Source organism: Leptinotarsa decemlineata, unplaced genomic scaffold (genome assembly GCF_025532065.1).
Source record: "Leptinotarsa decemlineata unplaced genomic scaffold, Ldec_3_MD MMD2_tig00003308_RagTag_RagTag, whole genome shotgun sequence".
Taxonomy (NCBI): domain Eukaryota; kingdom Metazoa; phylum Arthropoda; class Insecta; order Coleoptera; family Chrysomelidae; genus Leptinotarsa; species Leptinotarsa decemlineata.
The window spans coordinates 3977915-3989851 of NW_027412586.1; the positions used below are offsets into that span (position 1 = coordinate 3977915).

An 11937-nucleotide genomic window follows, 5' to 3' on the forward strand; every position below is an offset into this window, starting at 1 on the left:
CATGCATATTCTGTTATTTTATCCATCACATTTGAAAAATTCATTTGTTTCATATGTTTTATAAAGAACGTAAATTTAATTCATGGTACTCTGACATGCAACACCGGAAATTCGGACTTATAGCCATATTAAAACAGACAAAACTTTTGAAACAACCTAACGGTAGGTTTGATATAGTAATCAGTGATCAAGAAGTTATCAGTTCTATGGATAACTCTTGTATCAAGAAAGGGATATTAAATCGTAATCTTTCATCATATCTATTAACAAAATCAAGATTTCATAAGGTATTGCACAAATGACATCGTTATCATATTTCTTTGAGAAAAGGAATTTCAAAACTCTACTTAGGAAGTGTATCTTCAAAAAGATGGTCCATTACGTAGAATTTGAGTTGAAAATGAAATTATAGTTGACTCACGATAGTACGACACTACGGGATCGTCTTGTTAACAAAAATGTCGGATTACCAAAGATTGGCTCTCTTTAATTGAATTTGCAGTATATACATTAGGAAATCTAGTTAACGATGAATTTTTATGTAATATTTGACTAGAAAAGATTCAAAATATGTAATGAGGTCAGGCTTCAGTTTTTACAAAAGAAGAGAAATTTATTTAATATTAAAATCATATCACAACATGAATCGGTTTTACAGGTTGAGGTAAGACCAACTAGACTAGACCGATGACGGCGCAGCGTCGGACTACCGAGCGTGTCGGACTGTAAAGTATCGGACTATCGCGAGTCAATTGTATTTCAATAATTTTTTTTTGTTTATTAATTTTATCATTCCATCTTTTGATTATACTTTTCTCTACTAGATTTATAGGTAGGTATATTGGTGGTGATGATGATTTTTCATTTATAAAAATCGAAAGAATCCTTATAAAATCATTTTCAAAATTATAAGCATCAGTAAGAATTTTAGTAATCATTTGGGAATTTTAGTAATCATTTGGGAATTTTTGATGTTTTTAGCATCAATGGAAGAAATGGTAGGTCTCAGTTTCATACTAGGTTAATGTATATTAGAGAATCTATAATATTTGGGTGACATGGAACTGGATGATCCATGATGATAATTATAGAAGTGTCACAATGTATTTTATTGAAAACGCGTTTCGCCATACGGTAGCTCCATCAGTAACTGGTACATTAAACTATTTTATAATATATTTTATATAACGGTAGGTAATAATGAAATAAGTTGAATGATTGAATCTGGTAAAACAAGCAGATTTTGAATGCAATACAATATTTTTTTAAAAACAGGTACAATATTGGTAATTCATGTTGGAACTCAATTAGATAAATGATTAATTCTAGCAAAACGGGTAGATTTCGTTAACACAAATTAATAAACATTTAATATTTTAGAAAAACAGTTAATATATGAATATTTGATGAGAACAAGTTCAATAATTATGAATGAATAACTTCCTGTTGATCGTTTAAAACAATTTTGAGTTTATTGATTTCCAGAGATTCTAGCAGATTTAATTTTTGTTCTTTATTTTCTGTTAGTTTTATGTGGAAGTTCATGTTGTAATCATGTTCATTCTATAACTAAAAGGTGGAATTTGTTTTCTACTCTTATTTGTATTGGTCATATTGTTTGTTTTGTTTGTTTCGCTATTGTGCTCTACTGAAATGAAATAGAGTATACTCATACCAGTTATGTAATCGAATTTAGCTGTTGAATGGTGTACTGAATTAATAAATGATTATTTGTCACAGGTACGTTGGAGAAGGCATGGAAGAGGGAGAATTCTCGGAAGCCAGGGAAGATCTGGCGGCATTAGAAAAAGATTATGAGGAAGTTGGAACAGACTCTGCAGTAGATGAATGTTTTGATGGAGAACAAACGTTTTAAAAGGCGGATGGCCGGTCCATATTTTCGAAAGAGTACATTGGTATTTTGGTATATTTCTACCGTCTTCCTTTTTATGTTTTACTAGTCATATACATCAACAGTGTCCTGGGGTGAATGTTATTTTTATAATTCATAGTTGTTATAATTTTTGTTCTACCCATTTTTAATTCTGCATATATCGTATCTTATTTATTTAATCTTCAAAATAAATGTTTCTACCAAGTTGGTAATTGTTTTATTATATAGTCAATATTTGAAAAAATATAGGTAGAGAGAATATATTACGTGATATAGCAATGAGTTATTGAGATGTATAGTTACCTTCGTGACGAAAACATTTTTTGAAGAGTTTCATATTTTGTAAAAGAAAACATGTGAGATACTTTATCGCCGCTGGCCGTCGTCAATCGATTGTGGGCTTGGTCAAGGTTGCGTTCAACTCGACTTGCGCTTCGCGATCGTTTTAAATATCGCGTCACTTCGAGATAACTCGAGCGACTTTCCTTAACGATATATAAACACTACCAACACGTAAATTGAGGAGTTTAGTACAAAGTGCGGTACGAAGGTTCTAATGAGACGATCGAATTTTCAGTTGAAGTGTTTGTATTGTCAGTGTAGCAGTGAAATAAAGTTTAATTGTACCGATTAATCAATAATTGTCGCTCTCACGGGGAAACCGTATCATTGTTTTCGAATAGAAAAGAGGACCTTGTGATAACTCGATTGATAAGATTGTTGGTGTATTTTTGGTTAGCAGTTATATATTATTTCAATGAACCTAGAAATGAAAGATAAGTATCACAGAGAGTTCAAAAAAGTCTGCAGACAAAAACAAAGAGAAGCATGGAGAGCCTACTGTGAGGCAGTCGAAGACTTCCCACTAGCTTCTAGGCTACAGAAGGAACTCTCAAATGACCACCATAAGAGTATCGGCATTCTGACGAGGGAAAATGGTGACAAAACCGCCAACCTCCAAGAGAGTGCCGAGATTCTTATGGAAACTCACTTTCCAGGTTCTGTCTTTCCTGGACAAGATAAGATGGGCCATATCGGGATTTTCCCCCTTCAAGTCACCAGGATCTGACGGTATAAGACCAGCCATACTTCAGTGGGGACTGGATATTCTTATGCCGCACCTGGTTGGAATATTCAGAGCCTCTCTATCTCTAAGGTATATTCCCAGTAAATGGAGAGAAGTACGAGTAGTATTCATACCCAAACCAGGTAGGAAGGACTACACCTAATGATTTGGCCCTTCACCATGTGGTTGGCAGAATCGAGAGATCATTGGGCAACAAAGAATCCACCCTGGGTATATTCATAGATATCGACGTTATTGGGGATGTCCACAGGGAGGAGTCTTATCACCCTTTCTCTGGAGTGGATACCTTGATTATTCACCTTAACAATAATGGATTCTACACAAATGCATATGCAGATGACATGGTTATCTTGCAGACCGGCAAATTTGTGAAGACACTGTGCGATAGAGCGCAGGATGGGATCAAATTAATAGAAACATGGTGTAAGGAACACTCACTGTCGATCAATCCCAAGATGACTGAGATGGTCCTTTTCACTAGGAAAACCTCTCGAAATCTTCAAAAGCAAATTGAACTTCTCTGGAGAGGTGAAATACCTTGGTACTACCCTTTACAGGAAGCTAACATGGAACTCTCACCTACAGTGTAGAGCAAAATGAGCATATGTGGCTTATGAGCAATGTCGGAGGACAGTGAGACGCGGATGGGGTCTTTCACCCCGTGTGGTCATCTGGATCTACACTGCAATAATAAGACCTACTTTAACGTACGGAGCCATTGCTTGGGGACCGAAAGTTCTACAAGCAACGGCCATTAAAAATTATATCAAATACAGCAACTGGCTTGTTTAAACATCACAGTAGCCAATGGAATTAATTACGGGTCTGAACGTTAAGGAGGTTGCGTTAATGGCCATGTTACGATTGCGCACGGCTGGTGTAAACCTCGAAGTAGGAATGGATGATTGAAGCTGAGCCTATGGCGAGATTTGCTTACCGCTCAACCTCTGCTGCAGGCAACCAGTGATGCAATTCAACCCAGGTTTGTGTTTAATAAACCCTACAAAATACAAATAAAACAGAATACAGAGTCAGATGCTAGAAATGCAATACGCATATATACAGACGGCTCAAAACCAGAAAAGGCTCAGGATGTGGGGTGTACTCCAGGTCACTAAGCCTAAGGATTAAAAGGGGAATGGGAAAAATACCAGCGTGGTCCAAATAGAACTGGCTGGTATCTCAATCGCCACAAAAGAAATAACCAGGAAAGGAATTTGTGGCAAAAACATAACAATCTGTACTGATAGCAGACAAGCTATATTAGCCTTGAACAGACGTGTTACTCCAGGTATAGTACTAGAGTGCCACCAAGATTTAGCCAAAGACTCGGTAGATAATAACAGTATCCTGAGGTGGGTCAAAGGGCACGACAGGAGTAAATGTAATCGCATTGCCGACTCTTTAGCCAAGGATTAGGAATTTCAGGACCCAGTGGCACCTACGGCCTGATGACTTCGACAATTGCGAAACTAGCCAAATGTTACACTGCTCAATGCCTAAAGAGATGGAATGGAATCAAAGGATGCAATCGTGTCAGCATAACCCCAAACGACCCTGGGAAGCTGACCCGAAGAAATATCTGGCGATGACCAGGAAAAATCTACACTCAACAGTAGGATTTCTGACTGGCCACTGTTAACTAAGGAAACACCTCCATAATATGGGGCTAGTGGACACACCTCTATGCAGGATATGTAAACAGGACGATGGGACTGTCAAGCATGTCCTTATGCGAGTGCCCGGAATTATCGTCAATAAGAGGGTGTGTTCGACGAGTTTTGGCCTACACCTGCCAATATAAAGGAAATGTCTCACAGTGACCTGTCTACCTTCCTGGAAAGGGCAGGATGGACGTTGATCTAGGAGGACGACTCTTCGGGAGGATGTACAATGGGTCACATGTGGCCTAAGTGCTGTGGGCTTACAGTCACCCTTCCTACTCTACAGATACATATATAGAAGTATCACAATTTCGGAAAACACTCAATCCAGTTTATTCTAGTAAATAACTCAAATGTTTATCTTTCATTTCCTGAAAATGGTGAGGTTAGTTTACAAATTATTTATAGATACAGAAACGTGCAATACGATGCATATATGTACAACTAAGCCTAGGGATTCTTGTCGACCTCTTTTCGCCTCTAACTCAATCCTAACTATGGTCTTATTTATATAAGTAACGATTTTCCTTCTCTTTAAAAATAGGAACTTTTTAACAACTTGGACGAGCCAATGTATCAAACCAGACAAAGATTCACCTTCAAATTACCGCTGTCTTCTTCGACTTTAGTTAAAGATTTCGAATTGAAGGGGTTATATTTTTTAGGAGTGATTGATTTTTGGGAAAGAAAGTTTTTGGAGTAGTAGAAAGCCAAAAACTTTCTTGAAGATTTCATTATTTACATCGGTCACAAAGTGTTCAATCACCTTCCTCAAGTTATAAGAATGATAAATGACCTTAGCGCTCTTAAGAAAGAGTTGAAAAATTTGCTTTCTGTGAGACCTTATTATAGGTTAGCAGAATTCTATGATGATAATTTTAATAGAGTATGAATAACTTTTATATCGACGGTATTTTATTGATTTGATTTGTTTTGATTCAATTCAATTCAAATTGATTTATTCCATTTTACTGACCATGTTCTTATGTCCTGAACTTTTTTATTAGATTACTATTATTAACAGGTCTCTTTTCAGTTCACGTTATCACTTACGTTTTGTGATTTTACTTTTGTGATTTCATTTATATTTCATATTTCTCACAAGGCTTTGTCAATAAGAATTCATTCTTCGGGCAATAAAGTATATTTTGAATTTGAAATTGATTTCTTATATTAGGGAATTTTCCTGAAGTAATATCTTTGCAAGAATCTTTTTTTACTTCCTCGAGTTCTATCACATATATTCTTAAAAGATCTAGAGGCGCCAAGCAGGCAATTTTGAAGGACCACGTGTACCTATCCATTAATTTATAAACCAACTTCTTTATTGTCAGCAAGTAAATGGTGAATATTTGAACATTTCTTGAGATTACCTATTGTGAGTTTTGGATGCATTCATTCATTCCATATCATTTGATATATCATATATCTATTTCCATAGATTTTGAAAAGCAGAACAGGAGTAGACAGGGAAACGAAAGCCATTTTCAATGAGTTATCACTCCACAATTGGGGATGACACCCCTACTGATAATGTTTTTGCAATGATTTCAGGGTTGTCTGTCGCCCTTAGAAAAAAACTTCACTTGCTTTGGTACATTTTCGACGTTCTACTCTGTATATTCAAATTATAGCAATTTCAAATTCATTAAAGTTTCTATTATGACCGATATATTAAATGTAGTTGGAATAACTAGTTGTTGGAAAATTATAACCTATTTATTTCTGTAATACTTTTAATTGAAATAATTGTCCAATTGAAAAATAACTTCTTGGAAAACCAGAAATGTTTCAAAACATTACCGAGGCTACATTCCGAAAGCAAGTAGTGATATGGAATCTAGTAGTGATATGAAATTGTCTTCTGAAAAAGTAATACTATAATTTCAAATGTTATTTTTTATTGGGATTCCATGTTCATTTTCAGGATTACAAGTTACCTCATGTCTTCGAATTCGAGAGGAAAATTCTTCTTTACTTGGGATGCTTTCCCAACAACGAGACATGCAGAGGAAGTTTAAGTAACTTAACAGCAGTTATAACTCTTTCAATTTCCATCTCAATTTACATGATGATGATAATTGGTATTTTTATCGAGTATAAAAATGTATCGGCAGTTGCTGAAACTCTCCTCATCGCTGGAACACAAACGGCTTGTCTTTGCAAAGTTTTTAATTTGATTATCAAAAAGAAAAACATTTTAGAGTTGGAGGACATTATTTCGAAACCCGAGTTTCGACAGTTTTCCGAGGAAAATTTAAAAATTATGAAGAACTCTGTGAGAATCGCCGAATGGTTTGGTAGAATTTATCGAATGATTTGTTTTACTGCTATCACTTCTGACATGTTCCATCCGCTTTCGAATATTGAGGACGGTGCTTTACCCCTAACTGTTTGGAACCCATGGGATGTTCGTAAGACGAGTCATTATATTTCAGCTTTTACGTTCCATATGGTTTCCCTGAGTTTGAGTGCGTTGACAAACTCAACAATCGACATTTTTACTTGTCAATATATAATGATAATCGTCGGCCAACTGAAAATCATAAAAAACGGCTTATCTGATATAGATTATGGGTCAAGTAATGATAATGTAATGAGAGATATCATAAGAAATGTTAATTCACATACGACGGTCTTAAGGTTAGTCAAATATCATGAATTAGTTTCAGAAGGAAGCCAGTTATTCTTTTTCAGCAAGATATTATTTTCTTTCTCATAAAAACTATATTAGAAACGGTAAAAAAATTGATTATGAAATATACTTTGCCCATGATCAAAGGGGACAAAATTCGGACTGGCAGGTTATTGTCAAGTGAATCAACTCATGCTTTCGGAAAAAGCACTACTCCAAAACACTCCAACTGCAACTTCTTGACGAGCCTTTCATTAACCAACTTAGCATCACCAGGAGATGATCCAAACAAATTCCTGATTCAAACTCTCTTTATTTATATGTAGTAACATTCCATTAGTTCGGACTTCCATTGTCTAATATGATATAAATTGATTTGAAATAACTGAATGAATCTGTAAAAAAATAAAAAGATTAGCAGAAAAATAACAATTATATTAAGCAAAAAACTGAAATTACAATGAAATAACATACAAGTAACAACAAAAAAATAAAAAATTCGAACTATTAACACGAGATGAAAATTAAAAAATTATTAACAAGAAGAACAACTCAGTAGCACTTGTGCTAACTGAGTTGAACTTCGCCTTTTGTTATGTCAGCAACTAGCTCTCTAATTTATTTAAATATTTGTATGTAACTATAGCTGGGTAACAATAAAGACGATTATTATTATTATTAAATGAAAATTAAAAATTAAAAGATTCCAACTTCACGACATTTGGATTGTTAGAATCCACAATCGTCTTCGGTTGATAACTGGACTTATTTCTCAGAGATCTGACTATTTATAGCTCATTCGAGTGCTTTCACCTATACCCTCTTCCCTCTATCCGCTTCATCGGTTTTAGCGTGAGCTGACAGATTGGCAGGAGTTGGTCGTGTTCCGATTGATTAGAGGTTTCCATATGTAACGTATCTCTACGCTAGCTTGACTAAATGCGTTGTTGGACAACATATATGCGGCTTCTTTAAATTTTCTCCTAAACCAGTGTTCTGGTTTCTCCTCAATGTGTGTGTTTCTTGTGTTCGGTAATGCGAACTTTCAATGGCTTCTTAGTTTCACAATGCGTTGTTGGAGAACATATATGCGGCCTCTCAGTTTCACTAATGTATGATTCTCCGTACTCGCAGGATATCCGGTAAATTAAAATCTTGGAATCGCAGTCCGCGTTTGGTGGCCTAGTTTTCGTGAGGCTGCTACGGATAGTGATCTCAGATCTGAAGCAGGTTCTGATGTTATACTTGAACTCAATCCTTCTTATCCTTTCCGACAATCCTCAGATGTAGAGAAGTACAAGTACTGGTGGTGGCCGCTTCTCTTCCTTGTGGAGCTCCTGCTGTCTTCTGGTTAAAGCCTGTTCCACCATCACTTTGGAGTAACCTCAGCTTTTTGTGCATCATACCCAAAGGTTTTTTGCTGAAATCGCCAATCCTAAGAGAGAGAGTCAAACGCATATTGGAACGCGCCAGCCAAGCACTGATAAGGTTTTGAATTAATTATCACCGTTGGAAGAGGTATACTCTGATGCAGGATGCCACAAAACGATTTGAATAAATACGAAGACAAACCTTGAAAGAGGATCATGGACCAAAGTTCCTGCCCGCTCACGGACATAGAGGAATCCTCGTTGAGAAAATGTCTAAACTTCGTCATTGTACCAACATCTGTGCCCACTTTGGAAATAATACCTGCAGTGGAATTCACCAGTTTCCTTATTGATCAGATCGAGGCAGAAGAATTCAAATGGAAAATCAGAGAACAGCTATATCGAGAACCAGTTCGAACATCTAACATCAGCAATGAAGAACGAAGAGTTCTGAACGGGCAACGAAGAGACAACACCATCAAGATCTTACCTGCAGATAAGGGAAACGCTACTGTTGTGATGGAACAAAAGATTGTTGTGTGCGAACAAAAGATCGCAGAGGTGCTTCAGAAAGGAAAACACACGAAGGTCATAAGGGACCCTACTGCATCAATTGAAAAGAAGTTGTTCCAGTCTTTGAAAAACACAAATTATATTTTTCGGAAAAAGAGAGATCATCGCTAACACCGCACCACAGTAAGCCCCCTCACTTGTATGGACTACCCAAAATCCATAAGAAGGATGTTCCACTCAGACCGATCATTAGCTCCAGAGATTCAGCCACTCAGAACTTGTCCAGATTTTTACTAACAATAATTAAATCACTATAAAGAAAAACATCATCTTTTGCAAGGCATTTTGTTGAACTACTAGGGGCAATCGAAGTCAAAAAGCAGGATCAACGGATCGATTTCGACGTGGAAAACCTATACACCAACGTTCCTGTCGAAGAAGCACTTCAAATCATACAGAAGAAGTTTTCCGAAGGTGAGGACCTGAAAGGTAGAACAAACTTACCGATATAAATAATCATGAAATTACTGGGATGCTGTGTAAGAAACTGCTACTTCCAACTGAAGAACGAATTCTTTACGCAAGATGAGGGACTGCCAATGGGATCGCCACTTCCACCGGTTATAGCCAATATATGGCTATTGAAAAAGCCCACAAGACGCCTCAAGTGTGATTGAGATACGTGGACGACACCTTCATAATATGGAATCATGATAATGCAGAACTAGACGCTTTCCTGAAGCACATCAACAACGTAAGTCCTTCCATCACTTTCACAATGGAGAAGGAAGTCCACAACGAATTGCCATTCTTAGACGAATTGGTGAAGAAGACCGACACTAAATGAGAAACATCTGTATATCGAAAACACACTCACACGGGAGAGTATCTGAACCAGGAATCCAACCACCGTCAATTGACTAAGAGAGGAATCGTCAAGACTACTAGACCGTGCTGTAATACAAAGGAAGGTCTCGAAAACGAAGTAGGCATCATCAAAAATAACCTCCAACAGAATGGTTACTCCAAAAGGCTGATGGAACGGGTGGAACTGCTCCACAAGGAAGAGAAGCGGCCACAACCAGTACTTGTACTTCTAGGCTACATCAGAGGATTGTCGGAAAGGATAATTGGGTCCAAGTATAATATCAGAACCTTCTTCAGATCTGGGAACACTATCCGTAGCAGCCTCAGGAAAACCAGGCCATCAAACGCGGGCTGCGATTTCAAGAATTGCATTTACCGGATACCCTGCGAATGCGGCGAATCATACATCGGTGAAACTGAGAGGCCGCATATATGTTCTCCAACAACGCATTTAGCTAAGTTACCTTAGAGATACGTAACATATGAAAACGTCTAATCCAGTGGAACACAACCAACTCCCGCCAAACGTTCAGCTCTCGCTAAAACCGATGAAGCGAAGAAAGGGAAGAGGGGATATGTGAAAGCACTCGAATGACCTATAAATAGTCAGATCTTGGAGAAATAAGTTATCACCCAAAGACGATGTGGATACTAGCAATCGAAACGTCGTGAAGTTCATTTTTTTTGATATTTTTGTTGTTGCTTGCGTGTTATTTCATTGTAATTTCAGTGTTTTGCTCAATATAATTGTTATTTTTCAGCTAATCTTTTTATTTTTTACAGATTCTTTCAGGGATTTCAAGTCAAATTATATCCTATCAGACAATGGAAGGCCGAACTAATGAAATGCATCACGAAACATTGTCAACCACCTTCAAACAAACGTATATCTAACAGTATATATTTCCACTTTCCGTCAAGCAGCAAAAATTTCTAGGGTGAATAATGATTTGTTTGTGATGGGACAACTACCTACTCTTAATATTTTTTTCTTCCGGAGGATCCAGTCCTCTCTATTTGGAAACAGTACTGCATAAGGCATTTCGTTGTTGACAGTTGGTGGCATAATGTCAGAGTTCATTTCCAGAATGCTGTGACTTCCAATGTCAATCAGCAGTCTATTGTACCTTGCATTAGATTAATTTGTGCAATTGGCGATGTGCACAGGTCTATATGCAGTCCATCTAGCCTCTCTCTACAGGAAAATAGGGAGAGGAGGTCACGCATCAATGATTTCTAGAGCGAATAATGAGCGAGAATAAGAATCATGTCACATTTTGCTATTTCCAGACTTTCGAAGCTTCAGAAAGTCTAGTATTATGAGTGTCGAGCGACACTCATAATATTAGACACACGAAGAAAGCACCCGACGCCAAATATCTATTAATTGAAAATTTATTTCAAATAAACTTTATCAATAAAATTTTGATATAAGTAATCAGTACTCTGAATTATGGACAATCCATTGCAACTTTTCCATGCATGACAAACTCTATTCATTGATTTAAGGTACGGGCCTTTCCATTGTGTCGGGATCCATGATGGCAGGATTTTGAGGCCCTGTGCTGTCTACAATTGAAATTTTTCAAAATTATCTAATTCAACCTGAGTGCCTTTCCTCATTTCGTTTTTTACAAACCAAGTTTCGGAAACTACTGACGAAAGAGATTCGTCCTCTATTTTTCCCTGTAGTCCCTTCTTCAAAGTGAATGATCGAAACCAGAGCAAAATATTCGTTATTTTACACCAGACAGCTCTGTTTCGACCAGCCATAGGTCTACGCTACGGCTGAATCACTACGCTGGACTCGACTGCTTTTCGTTTGGTTCCTTATAGCTTGCAAAACAACTATGTGAACTATTTTACAATCTGGGTGGAGATAAATCACAATCTAATGTTTTTACACA

General features: G+C 36.9%; 2 protein-coding genes across 2 annotated transcripts in view; both read left to right on the forward strand.

Annotated features, from left to right (window-relative positions):
- Positions 1 to 2101, forward strand: part of LOC111514237 (tubulin alpha chain) — a 46652-nt gene extending 44551 nt beyond the window's left edge. The window contains exon 8 of the mRNA XM_023170478.2: positions 1741 to 2101. Within this exon, the coding sequence (XP_023026246.1) occupies positions 1741 to 1876 (136 nt within the window). The 3' untranslated portion in view covers positions 1877 to 2101. The remainder of the gene's footprint in view (positions 1 to 1740) is intronic.
- Positions 2102 to 6536: 4435 nt separating this feature from the next.
- LOC141483309 (uncharacterized) lies at positions 6537 to 7553 on the forward strand (the record flags this gene model as incomplete). The annotated part of the gene is made up of 1 exon (XM_074177811.1): positions 6537 to 7553. A coding segment is annotated over one exon (831 nt), but the record flags the coding sequence as incomplete, so codon positions are not given.
- Between the last annotated feature and the right edge of the window lie 4384 nt (positions 7554 to 11937).